Source organism: Aphelocoma coerulescens, chromosome 5, assembly GCF_041296385.1.
Source record: "Aphelocoma coerulescens isolate FSJ_1873_10779 chromosome 5, UR_Acoe_1.0, whole genome shotgun sequence".
Taxonomy (NCBI): Eukaryota; Metazoa; Chordata; class Aves; order Passeriformes; family Corvidae; genus Aphelocoma; species Aphelocoma coerulescens.
Genome location: NC_091019.1, coordinates 16,180,509 through 16,204,566, shown reverse-complemented (window position 1 = coordinate 16,204,566; position 24,058 = coordinate 16,180,509). Strand labels below are relative to the sequence as shown.

The 24,058-nt window shown below is 43.8% G+C and overlaps 2 protein-coding genes across 4 annotated transcripts; one reads left to right on the top strand and one right to left on the bottom strand.

Moving 5' to 3' along the window:
- Positions 1–2,065: 2,065 nt before the first annotated feature.
- LOC138110747 (calcitonin) lies at positions 2,066–4,985 on the bottom strand. 2 transcript variants are annotated; one of them, XM_069015929.1, is made up of 4 exons: positions 4,880–4,985; positions 3,810–3,905; positions 3,413–3,544; positions 2,066–2,611 (listed from the first exon to the last, which is right to left on the bottom strand). In XM_069015929.1, the coding sequence occupies exons 2-4, from the start codon at positions 3,893–3,895 to the stop codon at positions 2,413–2,415; spliced, it is 417 nt and encodes a 138-aa protein (XP_068872030.1). In that variant the 5' UTR covers positions 3,896–3,905; positions 4,880–4,985; the 3' UTR covers positions 2,066–2,412. The 2 variants fall into 2 exon arrangements, with proteins under 2 accessions (XP_068872030.1, XP_068872029.1); XM_069015928.1 differs by lacking the exon at positions 4,880–4,985 and adding an exon at positions 4,314–4,395.
- Positions 4,986–13,546: 8,561 nt separating this feature from the next.
- On the top strand, positions 13,547–23,784 carry CYP2R1 (cytochrome P450 family 2 subfamily R member 1). Of its 2 annotated transcripts, XM_069016833.1 has the most exons (5): positions 13,547–14,419; positions 16,417–16,558; positions 16,847–17,479; positions 18,482–18,811; positions 19,420–23,784. In XM_069016833.1, exons 1-5 carry the CDS (start codon positions 14,159–14,161, stop codon positions 19,593–19,595), a joined length of 1,542 nt encoding a protein of 513 aa, XP_068872934.1. In that variant the 5' UTR covers positions 13,547–14,158; the 3' UTR covers positions 19,596–23,784. The 2 variants fall into 2 exon arrangements, with proteins under 2 accessions (XP_068872934.1, XP_068872935.1); XM_069016834.1 differs by lacking the exon at positions 13,547–14,419 and having other exon boundaries at positions 16,470–16,558; positions 17,283–17,479.
- Positions 23,785–24,058: the final 274 nt, after the last annotated feature.

Below are 24,058 nucleotides of genomic sequence, written 5' to 3'. Positions count from 1 at the left end.
AATAGAGTTGCATATAAAAAGAATATACAATAATTTAACTTTAATAACTAGATCCTCTTTTACTATACATAACAGAAGTGTTTTCATTTGTACTAAATAAAACATTTTCAATAGTAGGATGAAAAATTAATCTTTTTGGCGGTCTTGGTTTATGAAGAAGAGTTGCTTCCATTAGAAATTAAAGTCGAGTTTTCAGTTTCATTGCAATCTGTAAGAAAGAAAACCAGAGTTTACTGATATGTTGATAATGAAATGTTAAGCAAAGAATTCCAACCAAATTGTTGTGTTTAGTTAATGCACTGTGAAGGTAGTTACCCAAGCACAACATCTCCTAAAGCTCTTCTTCACAGTCTACATGTCTTTATTCTATTTGCAACACCTCTTTTCTTTTTACACTGTTACTTGGCCTGCCTTCTCAGAGGTTTCCCCTGCAGCTCTGTTATTCCCCCAGCAAAACTAAAATTTTGGTGATGCCACAGGTTCTGTTTGGTGCCATGTACTTACCGTGTTCACATCACCATTCAGCTTCTTATATCTGGATGCTTCTTCTTCGCCTGCCAAAGGCCTTGGAGCCCACGTTGGTTGGGACAAAGTTGTTCTTGCCCACTGCCCCTGACCTGCTCAGGAAGTCTGCCAGGCGGTGGGTCACACAGGTGGCTGTGTTGCAGGCCCTCTTCTGTGCTGTTACACTGCTTTTCAGGAGGAAAAGGAAGAGTTAGATCCCACAGCATGAGCCCTGCACGCAGTGGAACATCACTATGACGAGCAAAGACTCTTCTGTAGGATTAAAAGCAGGCTGGCTGTGCGGAAGGCATTTGGGCCTTCCATGTGCACAGCTTACATCTGCTAAAAGATGCCTCTTTGTGGTTTTCTCAGTCAGGCTCACTTTACAAAAGCAGCTGGACTGAAGACTAAATCCAGGCCAGATTTTCAGCAGCACCTGGGCTACTGCCTTGCCTCCAGCCAGGCATTATGGCCACAGAGTGGAGCGGAGGAGGTTCGAGCATTTAAACAATCCCCGCTTCCTCCAAAAGCTCACATTTGTGTTTAGCTTGAGGTGTTCCTGAAAGGCAGTAGCAGACACAGTCTTCACTTCTCACTCCAACACCTGTGCTCCCTAACAGCCAGAAAACAAATGGAATTGCAGCATCACTGACGACTACAGGAGCTTTGTCAGTGACTATGACAGGGCTGTACCTGCTCAGCAGCTGGCCAGCTGCTTTCACAGCTGAACCACACAAACACACAAACTGCTTCCAGGAACTTAGTGGGAATAGGAGAACCTCTCTTTCCTGCAGTAGTAGAGACCTCTTTCTACTACAGCACTTCACTGTGGAGCACTTCAGACTTTGACAGTATTAGTTCTGTGCTCACAATTCAGCCTACAGCTAACAATTGTGCCAGATGGGGAACTGCAAGGAATATGCATTCACACAATCCTTGCTTAAAGAGTTTTCTACTAAAGCAGTGATTTTTTCTAACAGTAGGAGGGATTTTTCTCAGCTAAGCATCACAAGGCAGTTTATTAATGTTAACAATGAAGAGTTGTTTTTAACATCGATGCCAAGTTTTTGAAAGAGGCCTCTGATTAAAAGATAGATGCAGTGCTGCAACAGAACTGTAAAGAAATCTGGGTTTGGCTCTTAATTCAAGACAACATAATGTAGGTGAATTGTAAATCATCACAAATATTTTAAAGGTACATATGTTTCAAATATAGTGCAAAGACCTATTGTAAAATAAGAAAAGAAAAAAATCACAAAATTCTTACCTGGACATGTTCAGTACCCAGTTTTAAACAGGATTACATTTTTAGTTTGTTTGAATGACTATGTATGAGTCTTCCTGATTTCTTTGCTTCTCAGGGTCCCTACCAACAGGATTGCATGCATGCCTGATTACAGCAGTACATATCAATGTATATGTAGAACTTTGACTTCTAAGCTCTCTTTCAACTTTTCTAGAAGTTACTAGCATTGCCTCTCTTGAACATTAAGTTTTAAAATGTTTCTAGCCTCACCTAGAAATCTCACATTCTAAAACAAACTCTTAAACCAAGCAGATCTAATCCTTATAGAAAAATAGGTTTATTGAACAAGTGCATGGGCAAGCACAAAAGAAAGAATCTACTTGTACATTTAGCAGCCAGAAATGAAGAACCCTGTTTCAATTTTTTTTTTAATCAGTGTCTAAGAAAATCATTTGGAATGTCAAGGCAGTGCTGATCATTTTTATTTATTTTTTCTCCCCTAGCTTGGTATGCATGTTATGTTCTCTGTCTTCCTAACATTAGGTCCATCTCAAACATTCTCTGTCGAAAACAGAACCAAAAGAACACAGCAAAGTTAGCAATCAAAGTTAGATCCACATGCATCAGGTTAAAAAAAGGGAGAAGGGGAGAAATAAGCATGTCTAGTTGTTTCCTAGGGGTTCCCCATAGTTTGCATAGCGTTCATGTTCCAGGTCACTCAGCACATTCCGCTTCTTGCCAGGAGTTCCAGCCCCGACGTCAGTGCGAGGGTAAGTTTGCAATTTGTGCAATTCTTGAGACAGTTTGCCCAGCACACAAGTACTCAGACTGGCACAGCGTTTGGAAATGGGTCTATCCAGGCTGCAGGGGGGAAAAAAAATAAAAACATGCCCAAAGGAAGAGTAACCTCAAACATGCACATTCATGCATTTCTTCCCTACATAAAAATCTACTGTTAGGAGACTTAAAAATTCATTCAAAATAAATCCAAACTCTCAGCATCACATTCCATGCAAGGCAAGTTCATACATAAGCAGTCAGAAGGAAAACACTATTTGTTAATGAATCCAATTTTGATGACAAGCAAGTCCATTAGCCTTTTGGATGCCCGTATAGTCAGAGGTCAGGAAGTTGAACCTCCCCTATATTCCGCATGCTGTTCAGTGCCTCATCCATCCCCATGCATTGCAATGCAAATCCTGTTAGGATAATGCAAGTGCTCCTGCATGCCTTTGGTCCGAGGGAGAGTGGCGCTGCGTGCATCGGGGAGGAACACATCCCTCCTGCCAGGGACTTTCCATGCCTTACAACAGCATGCACTTGCACAACAGAGAATCCAAGAGTGACTGAGTAATCCCCTAGCACTCCCACTGGGAAGACGTACCTTTTGCTGCCATATTTTAACACAACCCACTCATTCAAGCTCAAATCGCCCTCCACTTTCAGAAGTAAGAGACAGAGGCAGGTTAACTAGGTGGAAGCCATTCTCTTGACACCAACACTAGGATGTCTCTGCAGTATCATCCTTTACCAGTTAGCCATAACCCCAAGAAAATAAAAAGACCTTGACCTGCAGAGGGTCTTCTCAGATGGCTTTGGCTAAGTATCAAACACATAACACTCCCACATTGCTTTTCTGCTGCCCAGGACTGCAGTCCTTACCTGTTCCCCTCAGAGGCTTGCTCCAGCTCTTCTGCTGTCATCTGTATGAACTCTTTCACCAGCGCATTTAATAACCTCCGAGCTTCGTAATCACTGAGAGTCACTCGATCCGTTATGGACTCCAAGCCAGGTCTGGGCAGAGGCAAGGAAAACAGGGGTTTGGCAGGCACTCCTGCGTGTCACTGACAGTGCCTTCCACAGTGTGACTACGCACAGCCCGATGCGCTCCCCTCATGCGCACCGCTAGGCATTCATAGGTGGGATCAACGAGCCACAGCACAAAAAGCAGCCACCTTTCTCCTTCACCGTGGTCTGTTTCCCTCACAGACCTCTAAAGAATATTAAGCATTTTCATAGCATTCAGACAGAGCACTCAGCAACAGGACCAGCTTCTTACCTGACTGGGGCTGCCTGGAAGCTGTCCAGCTGGCACACAACCAAGGCATAAACAGCAAGGAAAGGTGAAATCTTCAGCATAACCATGATTTCCTCTCTACAACAAAGAGGTACATCAAGCAATGGCTGTTTTCCAACCTTCTCAATCCTGCAAGTTCCACTAAAGAGGTCATTGCTTCCTAGCCACAAGTAGCACAAATATGAATAGCTTTATATTTTAAGTTCACCTTTTTGTTTATTTTGATTATTGCTATTATGCTTTCATTTTCTCAAAATTTTATGGTAGCTTAGCACTATTACAGGGCAGAAAAATGGGGCTTTTCAGACATGCAGCTATTTGCATTCAACTTAAAGCACTTTTCCTCAAACTGGCAGAAAATACGTTCCTGTAACTACTGCACACAATGTCTCAGACAGTGTGTCTGACATGGACAGATACAAATCAAAAGGAAAAACAGTATGTGTTTAACATGTTTAAGAAAAAAGTGCCCCCTTAGCACTTTACCTGAAGCTGCTTGCTTCTTGCCAGCCAGCACACTAACACCCCAGTTCAGATTACACTTTAAGAATTAAGTAGTTTAATTTCAATAAATATTTCTACTCTGAAACCAGAGAAGAGGATAAGTTAAAAATCAGTCATAAGCACAAAACCTGTAAAATTTTCTGTTATTGAAGATCTGAGATACAGCTCTCTCACAGCATCAGTGTCTTGGACTCCAAGGAGCACATCATAACCACCACATCATCCTCATTTTTGCCAGCTCCCAATACTCGACGGGAACTGCGAGCCCCCTTCCAAAGGACGCCCCGCTTCCCCGAGGCTCCCCGGGGCGCTCTGGCCGTGACCTTTGCCGCAGCACTTTGTCCTGGCCGGACACACCACGTCGCATCGGCGGGGTAAGGAAGTGACCGACCGGGGAAGTACTGTCCCCCCCCCCCCCCCGCCTTGGCTCTCGCTACCTCGCGTACACGAGCGTATGAATGGAGGTACCAGGGCCCCGCGCCCTGGCAGGGACTCGGCGCTGCCGGGACGCGCCCCGCGCAAGAAGCCGCGGCCGGCGCGGCGCTTACCGGGGTGCGGAGCGGAGCGCGGCCGGAGGAGCGGGCGCGGTGCCGGTGTCGCCGCCGATCCGCGGTGTCACGCTCTGCCCGCCGCCCCCTTTATACCTGCCGCCGCCGCCGCCTGCGTGGGCGCCCGCGCGCGCCCTCCAGCCAATCCCCGCGCCGGCCGCCCGACGGGGCCCGCTCCGCCATTGGGCGCCAATTGGGCCCGGCGGTGACGTCATGGCCCGCTCCTTGAGCGTCCCATTCACAAAAAAAAGCCGCGGCGCGGGGCGAGGCGCGGCCGGGGCGCTGCGCACGGAGGGGCGGGGGGGCCGCTCCCGCCGCGCCCCCGCGGGACCGCTCACGCGTGGCGACCTCTGCAGCAGTGGGACCGCATTGCAGAGCGGGGCCCACCCTCCCCGGGAATTCCCGGCCCCCCGGCCGCCGCCACGGCTCCGGCGCGGAGCCGGGTGTACCCGGTGTTCTCCCGGCGCCCCGACAGCAGCCGAGTGTGGGTGGCGGGGGTTCCGCGCTGGCGGGCACGGGCGGGATGTGAGGCGGGACAGGGGCAGGGCGGACGACAGTGCTGATCGCTGCCCGAAGGGAGCACACCAGAGCCCCCTCGGTTCCCCGGCGGAGGAGAGAGCGCTGGCGCCGGCCCCCGCCGCTCCTCACCGGGGCGAGGGACGAGTGACACCGGCGAGCAGCCCCATGCAGGCAGTGAGCGGCTCCCGTGGTCTGCCCTGCCGGGCGCCCGCACCGCCCCCGGGCCGGGGCCGCGGAGTAACTCCGCGCTCCTAGAGGAAACCATCAGCATCACCACCGTCTCCATCAAACAACTTCAGCGGCAGGTGCAGAGCCTTTCCGCGCACGGAAGAGGCGCCTGGGAAGAGGGGCTCGCCCCCGCGCTGCCCGGCGCTGAACTCCGCCGGCGGGGATTACCGGGCAGCTGCCCTCCGCCCATGCATCACCCGCCAAGGACCCTCTGTCACGGCGGCCGCCGCCGCACCTGCCCGCTCAGGATGTTTGCCCAGGCGCAGCAAGCACCGGCCCGGCGGGGGCGACCGCCGGGAGACGCGACACGGGGGGGGGGACACAACAGCGCTGCCGCCCGGAGCGGGCGTGGGGAGGGGGAGAAGCAGCCCGGGCGAGATGCTCTGCAGCGCCTGGGCACAGAGAGCGCTTCCACCGGGAGACCGGGAGCGCCTTTCCTGCCCGCCCGAAGTCGCTGGGCGCTTGCCGAGCACGGCGGCAGCGGCAGCCCCGCGGCACACGGGCTGCCCAGCCGGCGATGTCCCTGCTGGCGACGGCCGGGCGGGGATGCGCAGGGGCCCGGACCGTCCCCGGGACCCTCGGTACGACGCGGCTCCGCCCATCCCCGCCCCTGCCCTCGCCCCCCTGCATCGCTTCCCAGTTCCCGGCGGCTGCGGGCACCGCCGGCGGCAGCGGTGAGAGACGCCTATGCCGCTGTCGCCGTCCCCGGCGGCGAGCAGAGCCCCGCGCACACTGCGCTCACACTGCGCTCACACTGCGCTCACGCTGCGCGCACTGCGCGGCCGCGCAGGGAGCAGGTGATCAGCGTGGCTGGATGGCGCGTTTGGCTGTTCAGATGGATAGGGAGCTTTCCTGGGAACATCCCGGCGGCTCCTCGTTTATGTTTTTGCAGCCGCCAATGACAGGGTCACTTGCGGCGGCAGGAGCCGTGTGCTCACCGGGAGGTGGATAAATTTTGCGAGAGCCGCGGGGCGGGTGATGTTTTGTTGATGAGATTTTAGGTGGGAAGTTTAGAAGAAAACCCGCGGACATACAGAAAGCACACAGGAGTGGCTGCCGTCCGGGGAGGGATTGCTGTGTCCATCGCCATCCGCCTTTCGGGATGCCCCGGCCCCCTCCCCTCCCAGCGCGGGGGCGGCCACCGGCGGGCGCTGCGGCGCTTCGCCGCCCTCGTTTTGCAGAACGGCAATTGCAAAACCCTCTCGGGGTCCGGGTTCTGCTTTTTTCCAGGTGACAACCCAAACCACTATTTGAGGCGATTTTGAGGTTGATTATTTTTTTCCCTAACATGTCTTCGTAGCCCTTCACGAGCTGCAGCCCTCGAGAGGGTGGCAGAAGGGATGCTCCCTGGAAGGCTTCCTACTCCCCCCCCGCTCTGCCAAATTTGAAAGTTCGTTTTAAACAGCAGCTCCCTCGCACGTATGCTCACCAAGGGAATCCCCGGGGAGAAGGAGTCAAAGTATTTGATTTAAAATCTCTTTCGTTTTCACGACTCGTGTTCTGGTTTTAAAGTAGCTTTTCTGAGGATGCATTTACAAATATTAGGCAGTACCTAAAGGAGCGGCTCGGCTTTGCTTTTACTGTTTTAATGTGATTTATACAGTTACACCAACAGAAATAAAATTTAGGAACTCAAATGACTAGGCTGCTAGACTGATATTTCTCTCTAACTCTGCTCTTCTTTTTCTCTACTAACAGCTCATCGTTCCCATTTCCTTTGGGGAATTATTTACTCCTTGTCCACACAGAATGTGTTCAAAGTTAAAACAATAAAATTCCAGACGATTCTATTGTAATAGGGTATTTCAGTGTCCTCCTTTGGGGAGGATAAAGCTAAATTTTGCCTTGTGGTTGATTCCAGTCATCTCAAGCCCTTCTCCTGCCAGCGTGGCTCGGTCCCGGGCTGGAGCCTGTGGGATGCGGTGATTACAGGATTTCAGATGCCAACATTTCTACTTTAAGCTTTCACAGGAAGGAGTGTAAATTTAAACCAACAGGTACGAATGCCAATAGATCCACTCTTGTGCACGTAGAGATGATGTAGCACTTGGATGTTGGCAGGCACTTTGGCTGCTCCTAGCCAGCGCTAATGGAGGGACTCCCAGCTGGAACGCTTGTCCTACTTCCCCCCCCCCCCCCCCCTTAGCTATATGTCATCTAGTCTCCCCAAATTTATTTTCTTTTTGCAAATCTCTCTTCTCTTGTACATGAGATGGAGAAGAAGGGCAGTTGACCAGTTTGTCTATTTTTGAAGCTGTGAAAAAGATACAGGATTTTCACAGGATGACGTTCTTGTGTTGCTTAATAAATCCAAAACTAGAGGTTAAGTGTTTGTGGAAAATCTAGCACAGAGGGGTACTTTGCAGCACTGCACTAAGAAAGAGAGACATTTACTGAAACAATCTGTTCCAGGGACTTGTTCTGCCTTTTTTAGTGCTGGGTATAGGTTCAAAGCAGATTAAATAAAAAGCCACAGAATTACTGGATTTTTTTTTTTTTTTTAAGAAATCAGATGATCTAATGCAACCTCCAGCTCCAAGTAAAATGAATTTCATTTTCAAATAAATTTGTTTTAATTTGTAGAGAATAAGAAAAATCTGGGCTATTTTAAAGTGACTTTCTCTACACCAGATGCAACTTCTTACAATATTATACTCTTTGATATAATTTAACAAATACATTTAAAAGTATGACCATTTTTCCTACTGTAAATATTGCCATTATGCCAAGAAGCCACAGACACTGCAGTGAAGTTCTTCAATGCTACAAACTGACACGATGGTAAACAAAAATATCACATTTGTATCATAGGGTGCAATTTTTGTTCAATACTAAAATGTAATTCTTCAAGAAAGACAAGACTGTGAGCTGCACAGATAAAATCTCCATTCCCATGGTTCATATCAGAGAAAGGTGGACCCTACAAAAATTAAAGGGGAGACAGTGATGAGGCCACGATCCACAAACACAGTAGGTTCTCCATGAGGGAGGTGAGCGTGATTCAGGTCTCTGCTTTCTCTGAGTTTGTTCTTCATAACAACTAATCAAGATTTTTCAGGTAAAGACTATTCATGATAAAGCCAGCTGTAAAAATCACATGCTCTTTCTTCTGGGGGAGTCACTTCTCTGGGTTTTTGGTGGATGCCTGGTCTTTCTGATCCAGGATCCTGTCTCCATGAAGAGCCAGCAAACACTGCTCCCTAAGAAGACTCTACAAGCCATGTAGGGCAAGGTGAGCAGAGCTAACATTCTAACATTTCATTGTAACCTCTTCTGCAGAAAATGAAATACACTAAGCCAGAGTTAATGGTGGTGTGCTGCTGTAAAAGCACGCTGTATGTCAGCAGGATCTTGTTTGAGGCCTGGGAGGTAATCCTTACACTCCACTTGCTGCTGATAAGATCTAGATCAAAAAGACTTGGGCAAGTTTGAGAAAGTCCAAAAAATGCCAGTAAGAGTTATCAGAGATCCTATAAAATTATTTAGGGAAACAAAGATCAGGGAAACACAACAGAAGGAAAGACTATGGTGAAAGGTGATAATAAAAATATAACTACTTGCCATGAAACAATAACAATCTGCAATCTGGTACTAATATTATAGATATAGTCTTGAAGGGCAACAAAGGATACACCACACATGAGAAGAGCTTTCTGCAGCTGAGATTAATGACATGCAAGAATAGGTTGCATTGCAGTTATGGCACCTCTTTCAGTGGAGGATTTTATGGCATGTTACTCTAACATCTGTCAGGAGGGACAAATACAGGTGAGATGCTCTGAGGAAGGAACATAATCCATTACATTTGTTCCCTTCATATCTTTCACCTCCAGTTTCTGTGACCATAATTTGTATAGCTGGAGTGTGGCTTAAACTCCGAAACCTACACTATAACTTTTGTAGGCATTTGGTTTTGCAAAACTTACATCCCTAATTGGTCAAATTATTTCCTCAACCCTGCTCCCATAGTCTCTGAAAAACCACATTCAGATTTAGCATAAACTCACATCAAGCTTATCCACACAAATAACATTGTACCTATATATCTCATAGTTTCATTTGAATTTGGCCCAAAAAGGAAAGCTTCTTTTTTATAAAAATGCAGTACTTTCCTGAGAACCAGAATACTGATATAAATCCCAACACTAAAGCATTTCCTTTTTAATGGACATTAAATCTGGATTTAGGCTGCTTCAGTGCCTACTTTTGAGTAAGTGGAACTGCTGTTGAACTAATTAGTGAAAAATCTATGAATCACTCTAGAAGCAAATTTTCCTCCAAAACGCCTTAGAAAAGCTCCAAGACTGATTTATGACAGACATTTTAAACAGAAGATCAGTGTTGCATTGGTTTAATCTCCTTGAAACCTTCTTATTGCACAAAAAAAACCAAAAGGCTCTGTAGGTTTTGTGGCAATTTCCCCAGATATATTCAAAATCCAATTTGGAATAATCCTTTAAACCAGACTGGGCCACACTGTCCTGCACTGAGGTTTGATTGGCCAGGCAGAAGGGGCAGACCACAAGGAAGTTTGCTACAGCTTTGTCATCTTCTGTGCTGTGTTAGCACAGCTCAGCCTCCAAGCAGGTCTACAGAGGCTCCAGCCATCTCCTGCCACCTGGAAACACATTCCCACCCTCTACAGCTGGCAAAATTCCAGCTCTGTCCCAAGCTACACCTCCAGCAGGCTGACAAGGAGAACCCCTCACACTCAACAAACAGAGGCAAGGTCAGACTTGCAGCATTACCAGGGTAACACTGAGGGGATGCACTATGGAGGAAAATCTCACTCTGAAAATGTTTCAAAATCAGCACCCATTTGGACTTCAGCTTTTTGCATTCTGCAGATAAAATGAGAGTTGAAAAAAACAACCTTAGAACAGAAAAATAATCCTGTTAAGCAATAGCATGGTTATAAAACTTTGATTTCATTGCTTGCACAAGTGCTGTGATACTATCTTATGCATTGTCAGAGCATGTCAGCAAAAATAGGGTGAGAAACTGTTTCTCAAGTCTTCACATTAATCCTTGCTTGTTATTTACAGGATGTAAGAAGAGTGGAAGTCCTCGTGTCATCATTTCATTCTTTGTCTTGCCAGTACTGAGGGCTGATGAAGCCACAGGGTAACTCAGTATTTTCCTCAGTCCCTCCCACAGCCATGCAGTTGTCCTGACATTGTTAGGTCCTACAGCACTGATTTAGCCTCTGCCATCAGTGAAATTTGGGGCTAAAAAAGATCTCTCTCCTTTCAGTGCTGGTAAACAGTATGTGAAGGCAAAGGCTATTACAACATAATATTTGCTAATCTACTTTCAGCAGAGTTTCTGGGAACCGATAGTCATATGAGACCATCAATTAAAAAGATAAATTTCTAAATTTATGCATAGAATTGACCTGAGTACACTCTGAAAGAACCAGAAAATACAACATGCCAAAACTACTTTTGAAGTTAAGCCAGTCTCTTAGCTTTCTGAGTCTGCTTGACAGACATGAAATGTTTAGGCAGAGTTGGACTGTGATGAAGGAAAAGGATGTGACTGAAGGAAAAGGTGGGTTTTTTCTCAGCAGTCAATCACCAAATTCACAAGGGAAAACATCAGATGTGTTTTTGTGTTTTAGATAATCTGTAAAGCACCAACATCATTACAGGATTAGCCCAGGAGATAATTGTAACATGGAAGTTGATCATTCACTATGATGACATAGCTTAAAAAGAGCTTTGTGAGTGTAATAGGTAACATCTGCATATGACTCTCAACTTGTCAGTGGGCTTATGAAATTAATTTCTTTCATGACAAGCATGCCTGTTTTACATACATCTGTACAGCTCTCCCTCTTTTCCCTGACCCACCATCAAAGGCAAGGAGCAAAATCGTTACAAATCTGTCTATAAAGAAGTTGTTTCCCTGCTTTTCATAAATAATGTCATGATTTCACTGGACAAGAGACATTACTATAGGAATGGAAAACACTTTAACCTGATAAAGGTTTACCTTGTTTTCCAGAAGTGCAGCTACAATGTCAGCTCTGAAGAATAAGAAAACCAGAGCCTGTTTCAAACTTACAGATAAATCCAAGTTTGTGAGATATTTAATGGAACTTGGAAACAATTTTTCTCCCCAGAGTTATCATCAAGATTGTAATATTGCTACTAAAAGACCAGCCACACCTGTCAGTATATTTCTTCAAAAGTCAAAGCTATATATAAGTATGTGTAGCAAAAGAATACAAAGCCAAATAATTGCTTTCTGATTTTCTTGAGTGGACAGGAACACAATCATTTCCTGTTACTCCAACTTCTGCTTACAGAATTTCCAGTGCAAAGTAATTGTAAAACTTGATTACTAGAATGTTTTAGAATTTAATAAAGATACATGCTTTAATGGGTTTCTTTACTCAGCCATCATTTTTATAATTGAAATTAAAAAAAACCCTTTATTCATCCTATGAGTTTGCTCATTTGATCATCCATGATTAAGATGAGTAAAACATCCCCAAAGAAGCAATTCAGCACAAGCTGCCCACACACTTCTGAAGGAATGAATGAATGAATGAATGAATGAATGAATGAATGAATGAAAAAAAATATTAAAAAATAAAAAGATCAATCAGAAACTGGCAAGGAATCCTGCCCTTGGACAGCAACTGGAGTCATGCATCCCTAAACCTGCATTCTTAGGTGATTTCATCTGTCCACAAGGGTTTATTTATCTCTTACTTTTGACAAGTTTCAGTCATCTTTGTCCATGCTGCTGCTTTTTACCTCCATTTAATCACGCATCTTTTAGAGGATCTCAGATCATTAATCTTGGTTGATTCACCACCTTTTAGTATTTGGCTTGACCAAAATGGATTTCATTTTCCTGCAGTCATGCTCTTCAGTTTCTGTTCCTCTGTTACAGTGGATAACATCACCATCTCTTCTCCATCCCACAGCTCAAACACTATGGTAAGGTCAGTTTTGACTGTTCTCTCCTCTGCTTGAAGATAAGGGTCAAATATTGTTGGCTTCCCCCCCACCCCCTCAAGTCTATTCTTTCCCTTTTAGTCAAATATTTGGACTTTTCTGCTGTGTCTTTTTTTCTGTATCTTTTTTTCTCCCTCTTTTTGGGTCTTTCCTATGCTATTTTTGCCTTGTTTTTCCCCTTCAAAATGCTTGCTGCCAAAACTGTTAATCGCCTTTCTTACACAGATGCTGTGGAAATCATGACCATCTACAACTTTGGGTATTACACACTTGAATAACAGAACATAGAATATAAGAAGTAAAAATAAGCCAAAGCAATATGTTTTCTCAGACACTTAAGCATGTGCACATCTTACTTTACTCCTTGGCAATTTTTCCTCATTCTTCCTCTGGCTGGAGCCAAGCTGAGGTTCTGAATCTCCTGCCCTTTGGTGAAAATTCTTTAGGCCCTGACATTGAAAATACCGACATTTTTTGCAGTTCAGGCCCAAGTAATTTTGTTAAGACACCAAGCAGTATCATACTGGAAGAAAGGATGAAGAAATAACTTGGAAGAATGAAAAAAATAAACCTCCAGTAGGGCTCAAGGCACTTCTTTGTATTCTGACAAACTTCGTAAGATTTTGATACAGGATGCTGGCATTGACACAGGTTAATAATGAACTCCATCAGCATAAATTCCTTATCTGTTTAGATCTTATCAAAGTTCTTAAAAATCTAAGTACAGATATTAATTCAACAAGAAAAACATTTCCAGTTAGAAACACATGGCATAGAAATTGTAATGGGCCAGGAATGCTCCTGTTATGCCTCGAATTGCCTGTAAAATAGTAGTAATGTAATAGCAAAACCAGTGTGAGCGGAAACAAATCTGGGTTTGCTTATGAAGTGTTTTGCCAAGAACGTCACGTGGCACAGCAACACTGCTCTCTGACCTCTGCCTTACCGATCTCGGTCTCTTCTGCAGCGCAAGCCCTCCTTCCTGAGCCATCATCCCGCTAAGGAACAACGACCTTTGCATGTTAGGGATGTGATCTCCGAGCTGCTTGGTCACACGGCCGGGACGTTCCCCGCCGTGCTGCCTGCGAGCGCGGGGACGCCGGGCCCTTTCCTGCTGCTGCTCCCGGCCTGGCCGTGGCTGGCTCAGTGACCACGGGGAGCTGCCCCGACCCACCTAGCACCAGAAACCTCTAAGGCACACATCTGCCAGCGGGAATCACAGCGGGCTTTATTGGCCCAAGGCTCCCCGAGCCTGAAGCGTCTCTGGGAAAGACATCTCGAAACTGCGGATTTGAGATTCCTCAGAGACCTAACAAGGAGCAAAGAATCGCTGGTTCCTTCCCTCAGCTGCCGAGGTCGGAGCGTGAAGCGCGCAGCCGGCGGCGGGTTCACACACCCCACAAACCCCGCGGGACCCCCTCTGACTGTTACTCCGGGAAAACCCAGCAAACCAGCAGAGAAGCAGAAGCGCTCCTGACGCGGCGGGCGGAGCCTCCGCGGGCCAATCCGCGGCGCCAGGCGGGCGGCGGGACAGGGACGGCAGGAGGAAGCGGCGGCGGGGCCGATGCGGGCGGCGGCGGAGCCGGGGCCGCGCCCGGACGCGGCGACAGCGGCGGCGACAGCGGGCAGCGGCACCTGGCTCCTGCTGCTGGCGGCGGCGCTGGCGCTGCTCCTCACGGCCGTGGTGCGGCAGCTGCTGAAGCAGCGGCGGCCGCCCGGCTTCCCGCCCGGCCCCGCGGGGCTGCCGCTGCTCGGCAACATCCCCGCCCTGGGCGCGGAGCAGCCGCACGTCTACATGCGGCGGCAGAGCCAGATCCACGGGCAGGTACCGCCGCCCCGGGGCCCCGCGGCGCGGCAGGAGCGGGGAGGGCCGGCCGGGCCGGGCAGCGCAGCCCGGGGGGATGTGCCGCCCTGCCCCGGCCCGGCCCGGCCCGGCCCGGCCCGGCCCGAGCGGCTCCCGGTGGCCGCGGCAGCGAGGGCGGAGCGCCCCGCCGGTACCGGGAGCGGGAGCGCAGGGCTCTGGCGGAACCGCTGCTGCGGCCAGCCCGGACCGAGCACCGGGACAGAAGGGTGCCCACCTCTCTCACGCTCTCTCAGGCTCCTGCGCTTAGTTCTTTTACTTCGGTGCAATGCTGAAACCGGTGTCTTGCCACAAATGGAGCTCCCTTGTTCCATATCCACAAGTCCTGGGCTTAACAGTGATAAATTGCAACAGTCAGAGAGTGGGCACTGGGATAAATAATAAATTTTCGCTGAAAACACCTTCAGTACCGTCAGTACTTTCAGCGAGTGTAATAGGTGTTATCTGTTACACTCGCTGAAAGTACTTCCAGCGGAATATTTGAGATACAGTGTGTTAGTGTAACTATGTAAAAATGTATATTTTTTTCTTTGTTTTTGGGTTTGGTTTTTTTTTGTTTTGGTTTATTTTTTTTACTTTCTTCTATATCGGGTATTTCTTTTCATCAGCCAGTTTTAAGCTGCCAATCTCCTCTTACAAGCTTCATAAAACTTGACTCCAAACTAGATCTAATGTGTATTTTGGTAATAGAAAAAAAAGAAAAAAAAAAGGGTAAATGTTATTCAAGCAGAATACTAAATACTAGGACAAACAGATCAGAAATAGAAAGGAAAATCTGTTGTCAAATAAACCAAGCTTTCTACTTGCCTGGAATTCTGTGTGGAGATTAGTCAGCTGCCCTCAGAAAGGATCCCGCAGAATTTGATGGAACATGGAAACAGCATATGAGGATTTGGGGGACTGTGGAAAAATACAATCAAAGGGGTTTTATTTTTGTTTTAATCATGTATATCATAGTAATAAAGATAAATAAACTAGATCAAAGTATACAAAACTCACAGATGTGGGCAGAATTATATTTGGAGTGTCTTCTTGTCACATAAAAAAGAAGAACCATTATAACAGTGAAAATACCAAGTTTGCTAAAATAAAAAAAATAAAATAGTCATAGACTCATAGAATCATTTAGGTTGGAGAAGACCCTTAAGATCATCAAGTCCAACTGTTATAACCCCGGATTAAACCATGTCCCCAAATGCCACATCTACACAGCTTTTAAATACCTGCAGGGATGGTGACTCTTCCACTTCCCTGGGCAACCTGATCCAGCACCTGACAATTCTTTGGGTGACAACCCCAGTTGTCACAGAATGTATCATTAGGCTAACACAATTTCATGTTGTGGAGGTCAACAGCTTTGATGTGAAGAAAAATCTAGAGATTTGTATCGGTAAAAATACAGATTTATAATGCTGAGGGAATGTATGGAAAGGGATCTAAGATTTCAGTCCTGAGTTTAGCCTCAGTTTTAATTTTTAAAATGTAGATTCAGATTTTAATTTTTTTTAAATTTTATCCTGTATCTGCCTTCTGCAGGCTGTATTGTACCTTTTTGCAAAGCATCCAGAGCTAACCACTTGAGGAAGGAGGAGCTGGGCCTAACTGGGCTCTGCTCTCAGTTGTTGGCTGTCACCACAGCTCTCACTGCTCTCCAAGGACTATATGAAAGTGTCCCCAGTCCTTAGATTGGAGAGCTGGTTGCTTTAGGTGCACAGCAAAGCACAGAATGTAGTGTGGGCTAATTTACTTTATCTTTTAACAGAACAAATTAGCCCACAACAGACTCTACTGTGTAATGCCACAGCTGTCCCACCTCTGCTCACCTGTATGCCCTGCTGAAGGTTATTCAACTCTGCATTTTGCATTGATGTTTAGTGTTGTTTCACTTTTTCGTTCCTTGTTATCCAGATTGGGGTGTAATAGCATTTGACACATTTTATTCCTTTTCTTTCCCCCCAAAGATCTTCAGCCTTGATCTCGGGGGTATATCTGCTGTTGTGCTGAATGGCTATGACGCAGTCAAGGAGTGCCTTGTCCATCAAAGTGAAATTTTTGCAGACAGGCCGTCTCTTCCCTTGTTCAAGAAGCTGACAAACATGGGAGGTGAGTGCTAGTGTCTTTCATATAAAAATGTAATTTTTGTCCCATAGATGAACAAATCACATGAAATATCTGCTTTAGCCATTTTCACTACTTGATGTCCTTTCATAAAATACTTGATGCTTCTTTAAAGATATTATTTGGAAAGGATTGTCACTCGTGGACTATGTTCCGTAGCAAGATGTCTGAAATATTTTATCCCATTTTTTATCTTGTTAAATGATTTTATTATCTTATGGGGGAAGAAAAATAAAGCATTGCATAAAATACCATGTCAAAATATTTTTTCAGGCTTACTGAACAGTAAATATGGCAGAGGATGGACAGAACACCGCAAATTAGCTGTAAATACCTTTCGAATTTTTGGATATGGTCAAAGGTCCTTTGAACACAAAATTTCAGAAGAATCTCTCTTTTTTCTTGATGCCATTGATACATACAAAGGCAGACCATTTGATCTTAAGCACTTGATAACAAATGCTGTTTCAAACATTACTAATTTGATTATTTTTGGAGAACGTTTCACATATGAAGATACTGAATTTCAGCACATGATTGAGATTTTTAGTGAAAACATTGAATTAGCTGCTAGTGCTTCTGTATTTTTATATAATGCTTTTCCTTGGATTGGTATCTTGCCATTTGGGAAACACCGGCAGCTGTTTAAAAATGCAGCTGAAGTCTATGAGTTTCTTCATGAGCTTATTGAACGTGTCTCTGAAAATAGGAAGCCTCAGTCACCTCGACATTTCGTAGATGCATATTTAGATGAGATGGATTCCAATGGAAGTGACCCAGAATCTACATATTCAAGAGAAAATTTAATTTTCTCTGTTGGAGAACTCATCATAGCTGGGACAGAAACCACAACAAATGTTTTAAGATGGGCAGTGTTATTTATGGCTCTTTATCCAAACATTCAAGGTAAGAAATTTGACATTTTGAGGAACTGATTCACTTTCCTATTGCAAATTTAAAATGGTGCATTGACCCATAGTCATCACCAAAAAAAAGTTTCTATATGTTATTCTATTGTATCATTTATCAAATATACTATGGACACAGGTGGAAAGCTTGTTTTAAATGCAGACAAAGAGGATATCAAAAGTTCAAGTGTCATGAGAAAATTTTAACATACTATTTTCTGAATACATTTTTATAAAGCTTTAATATTTTTAAGTATTTCTAATATATTTAAGTTTAGCATTGTGATGCATGATCTGTTGTTGGCAGATGTACTAATCTATGTCGTTAATAAATAATAAGAAAATGTAATTAAATATGAAAGTAATAAACTAAATTAAAAACGTACAAGTGTCAGCAAAAATGTAAATCAGGTTGTGGTTAACAATTTAAGTACAATTTCTTTTTATCTTAAGTGCCTCAGTTCACAACAGATTTACATATTATAGACAGGAATACTTACACTTTTGGAAGAGCATAAATGGCATTTAAAAATAAAAGGATGTGTTACAGTCATTCTGAAGTAAGACAGCAATAGATGTCTGAGTGTCAGCCCAGACATTTTGTGTAGAAGTTTGGATTGTAGAAGTGATTCTAGTCATGTTTCTGCTTTCACTGCCTCCACTTCACTTTTCCTGCCAAAACCTTAGCACTGCTTGGTTCAGTTGAGACTTCCAGGATTTGGAGGAAGAGCAGCCCAGATAACTTGGAAAGTTACTACTGGTGCTTTGACCCAAAAAATATCGCTCTGGTATCAATTTCACCATTGTTTCAGAGTGGGGATAATAACACTACCTGTGGCTAGAAATAGAGTCTAAATTTAAAAGCTTGTGGGCTACTGGTTTTTATATAAGGTATTTCATGTTTCAGTATTCTTTTAAAAGTATGTATACACAAATTCTTTAGCTTAAATTGAAACGTAAAGGCTATTACAAAATAAACCTCAGCTTTTATTCCTAACAGGGCAAGTTCAAAAAGAGATCGATCTTGTCATTGGTCCAAACAAAATGCCCACCTTAGAAGAGAAGTGCAAGATGCCCTACACTGAGGCTGTTCTACACGAGGTTCTGAGGTTCTGTAACATAGTCCCCCTAGGGATTTTCCATGCAACTTCCAAAGACACTGTTGTGCGTGGTTACACGATTCCTGAAGGCACCACAGTCATTACAAACCTCTACTCTGTTCACTTTGATGAAAAATACTGGAGCAATCCAGAAGTGTTTTTTCCTGAGAGATTTTTGGACATTAATGGGCAGTTTGTCAAGAAAGATGCATTTATTCCATTTTCACTCGGTAAGAGCAATTCCTTCCACTGTTGCTTTTCACAAATCCAGAGATGTGTAACGTGTAAAGGATGGCAATAAATGGACAGAATGATGTCCTCAGTTCTGATTTAAAGATATTCAATATAATTCAATTTAAAGATATTCAATATAATGCGCTCCAGAGAAAACAAATTTTAGCATGACATCTTTTATATAGATGAGCTCAGTATTTTATATAAACTAGTAAGAATCCACCTTATAAAGTTATAATAATTGCCAGTTCATAATGACTGGCAGTAGATGTAATTAAGAAAATAGTAGGGAAAAAGGCTGAAATTCACAGTATAATTTTTTAAAGCATTTTCTGTCTAGATTGGCACTTCAAGACAAGTTACAGTAGGTAACAAGTGTATCTAAATCAATTTGACAGAATAAGTTCCAGTGGCATTTGTGAGCAACAAATTCTCTAAAATCAGTTTCTTACTGTAAGTTATCACCTATCCTTCTTACAAAATACTACCACTAGATTCACACAGCACTCTTAGAACACAGAAATGACCATTCCTATTCATCATAAGAGCAAAAATGCAACTGAAGATACCTTAAATCTTTTTAAAACCTTTTCTTTCAATCCAGGAAGAAGACATTGTCTTGGAGAACAGCTGGCTCGAATGGAAATGTTTCTGTTTTTCACCTCGTTGCTACAACGATTTCACCTGCATTTTCCTCATGGAGTGATCCCAGAGCTCAAGCCAAGATTAGGGATGACCTTACAACCACAGCCGTACCTCATCTGCGCCGAAAGGCGATGAAGGGAAGGGTGGAGATGGGCAGGTGGAGCACAGTGCTCCAAGCTACAGCTCAGGATCCACTTTGCCTTCCTTCTATTCAAGTCAGAATAACAAAAATTTAAAGGACTAATAGTTTCTTTTTACGTGGTTTTCACACTAAAAAACCAAACCTGAACCAAAGGTGTGGAACACATCCTGTGTGAAACTGATGTTTTCACTCCAGAGGACTATTTTGAATCTACCTTCTGATGCAGTTTCTAAATATTTAATTACTTAGCAAGCCATTTTACTTTGAAAGGATATTTTCATAAGCATGGAGAATATGGTTTAAAATGTTTATGCTTGAATTCATCCGTGGAAATATCATTTACATTATTCCAGCTAAGCCATTCTTTGTAATTCTCCATTAAATTTTCATAGCTAACAGGGGTTTAAAAGGTATCTATTTAAATATCTGTAACCGAGAATAAGCTGTATTTTCCAGCCTTGAAAAACAGTTTGTCTATTAAAGCATTTTAATCCTTCTTTCTCCTTGCCCTATCTTCCCAGCTGGTCATAATTTTCTAGTGAACCAGATAACTGTGCATTCACTTTTAAGATCCCTTATGGCTTGCTTCTCACTTAGCACCATACACAAAGTGTTCAAGTATTGCCATACTCCTGACAATCACTGGGCTTTTTTTCTCCAGTATATTGCATTTCCAAACACCTGTGCTCTGCTGGCTCCCAATACAAAGTACTATGTAATGATTAATCTCTGCTTAAATAGTCTGAAAAAACCAGTATTTGTGTTACCAGAGTCACATGCAGCTATACTACGGGTAAAGAAAATAATCTGCCCGCCCTTCTGGCCCGAGGAGAGATTTCTGGGCAGGACAAGCGCAATAGGATGGGGAGAAACATTTTAAATTAATTTTAAGCACAAATTTTAGCTGTAAGGTCTGCACTTGACTTCTGCCAGCTTCATTTATTATTCTTGCCAGCTCTTGCTTTGTGGTTATTGGTAGATAAAGACTTGTGTCTGCAGACCCTACAGAAGCTAGAACTTCGAACACGGTATATTTAGTCCCCTCTGTGTGAGGAGAGAGGGCCTCAGGACAGGGTTCAGAGCAAAGCATGCGCTGAGCAAGAAGCTATTTAAGGACAGGGCTGAGTGTTTGCCCTGGCTTTTTGGACAGATAGTGCTGCAAAACTTGGAGCTGCAGGAAAGTTGAAAGGCAGGAATTGGTGTTGCTCTGCTGACCTGATGTTTTCAGCCTATACTGAGGAGAAATACTTCCTTTCTTTTGAAACAGCAAAAGAGAAAAAGCAAAGAGAGCTAATACCAGTCCACTCACTAACAGCCTGTTAGATGCAGCAGGTCCAGGTTAATTTACCCATGTCTCACAGAGAGCAGCTCTAACACATGTTGATGTTGCTCTGAAGGGGCTGGGCAGGCTACTCCACCTCCTGAACAACTAAGTGCCTTTTGCAGAGAAGATTTTAAGACTCAGAAAAGAGAGGAAGGAGGCAAACCTCGTTGCTGTGCATTGGGTACACCATGAAAGCTGTGAATAAGCCACTCCTAAGCTGTTGGCAAGCAGTGGGATTAGGAGTCATGGTCACGGTTTTTCTGGATACCAAGTAAGTGTTGTGTGCTTGTGAAATGTGCACAAGGAAAAATTGTGGAATCTACTGAACTTGGGTGCCTTCAGAATGAAGCAGCCCTGAAGAGTTCAGCGCTGCAGTTTTGGACTCATGGCAATTCTTCTGTTCCCAACCCTGTGCTCTTAGATCAGACAGCCAGAGTCATGTTAATACCCAGTCTTGCTTTCTGGGTTGCAAGAACTCTCGGCCATCCTTTGGTTAAAATGTGATTCAAACAGCGCCAGTTGAAGTGGGGGGGAGATTAACAAACATCAAGGAGCAGTTCTTGCAGGCACCCATGCTCAAAATGCAGCTGACCAGCTATAATTCCCTTTTGCTGAGGTATTTTGAGATCTAACTCCTGGCTAGTCTTTAATCCATTTAATGAGAACCATATTGATTATATGTCGTTCTGGTTTCTAAATCAAAATGCCTTATAAAAGCCTCAGAATAGCAATCCAAACTTTTACCATTATCTGCCAACTTATGGTCTCGTTTAAGCAATCAAATACATTTGACAAACTGTCTTTTCTATAAATCTGTATCAGTATTACTCATATTTACATGTTTCATTCTCCATCAACTTTTTCATTTTTTTCCCTCTGACTTAGAATTATCCTAATGATCCAATTTAATAATTTGAAATATTGACATAATAGTAGTTTTTTCTAGTCCTCTGGAATTTCTCCACTGTATCAACATTGATCAGTAACGAACATCAGTAGCCAGACAGATGTTCAGAATTTCCTGGTGGGATGTTCAGATATTTCCAGCTGAAATATCTAGGATAGATAGCAGCTGGCTGCTGTTTAACATTGTTTGGGGATTAAAGGTTGATATATTAACCAGTGTATCTTCTTAACACTGCTGCAGAAGCTGCAGTAGTGCCACCAGAGTGTCTTAAATCCTCCTTTCCCGATCTCTATCCTTACCTTTAAGTTTTTGGGTTGTTTTTAGCCATGTCAGCATCCCCAAAGACTGAAAAGGGAGCACTACAAGCATGTCATATATGACACTGAATAAATGCTGAAGAAAAAGCTCATTCCTTACCACTTTATTTCCTGAGCTTCCAGCAGTCCTGGTGATACTGCTGAACACATCCTAAGTGTGAACCTAATGAGTGCAGGAACGTTCATTAATTAATGAATTCAGAAATTAACTATACAAAGGGAGATTTCATAAAAGTTCAAGAGACATTACTGCTTCTCTGAAAGTAAATGGTTTAAACTTACTGTGATATACTTTTATGTGTATCCAGAACGTGTTGTGAGAGAATAACCTAGAGAATTTTACTAATGCTTTGTTTTTTTAGCTTGTCAGTGCTTACTTGAAGTAGTTCACCTAACTCAGACTATATAAAGGATGTAGCTACATTTTTTTCCTTGAAAAATCTCTCATGTGCCAGATCTCAATTTCTCTTCAGAAAGGGATGACGATGACAAAGAAGTGAAAAGGAGAACATTATAGCAGTGATTATAATATACCATGTTTGATGTTATGTACACAGAAAAGTGTTTTAACTGGGAGCTAGTAACTATTTAGAGAACTTCTCATAACTGTTCCAGTGCTAAAGCAGCCTGAGCTCACATAGCAAACGGGTCTTTTCTTGATTTAAGGTGTTGTTCTGCTACACAGATTATTAATCTAATTAAAAGTCAGGCTGTCTGATTAGTGAAAATAATGACTAATCTGCATTTTTTTAGCCTGAATTGAGCTTAAGGGTTTGTGCAAGCACTAGAGAGTAGATGAGGTGGATTATGTTGTCATGAAGATAGCGAGTTCATGAGAAAAGTAGCAAGCTCAGAGAAAAAGACAGTAAAAAATAGCGAACTCCCTTTGAAAAATGAGTGAAAATTAGATTGTGTAAATTTTGTAGCAATGCATTGGATATGAAAACATAAGGATTTGGGATAAACAAGGGGGAAAAAATCATGATGGTGAAGATACCAGATCAAAATTTGTCTTTGGTTGAGAGAGATAGACTGATGAAAAAAAGGTAACATGGCCAAGTTCAGAGGACTATTCAGTAGGAGGTTGAAAGAGGAACTTTTTGTACAAATTGCTCTGTGAAGGTGCAGACATGAGTTTCCAAACCAGCAAGTTTTCCCAGGTGATTTTTGGCACTGGGCCTGATAATTCAAACCCTCTGTCTAATCAAGATCAAATTAAACCACGGCTCTGGAAATCTCCTGCCTTATTCTGTCCTTTCATAACAATATAAATTGAGCATCAGCAGATTCTCCCAGTTCTAGATTATCCCTTCAGGCATTTTTGAAGGCTGTCAACTCTCTCCATGTCATTAGAATTAAGCAGAACCCACACTCGAGTGGTCATTCCTTCGGAAGGCTGCCAGGCTTCAGGAGACATTACATTTGTTACATTCTTCCGAATAAGTAACATTCCAAATAGATTAAACCCATTAAAATAATGGGAGCATATCAGGAATGTGCAATCTAATCCAATATCTTGCTATTACTGCAGCAGATGGCTGCTTGCCCAAAATCTTACATGTGATGTAGACCAGCCTATAGCAATATTCCAGAAAACAGAATAAACTTACTATTTATTCTGCTGCTGTTTTCAAGTCCTGACTTCCTTTTCTACACTCATGCCAAAAAAACTTAAAGGAAATATTTTTAATTTGTGTAAACTACGATTTATCAGAAGCATGAAAAAATATTATGTATCAAAAAGCTTTTTACAGTACAGTTAATTTGCTTGGATGTTCATCCACATTAGGCCCATCAGCATCTAGACAACAGGATCCACCCATCCATGTCTCCTGGACACTTTATACTCTCACCAAAACAAGGGGGTAATGGATGCCTCATTGTTCAGGTCCCTCACTAATATAGGTA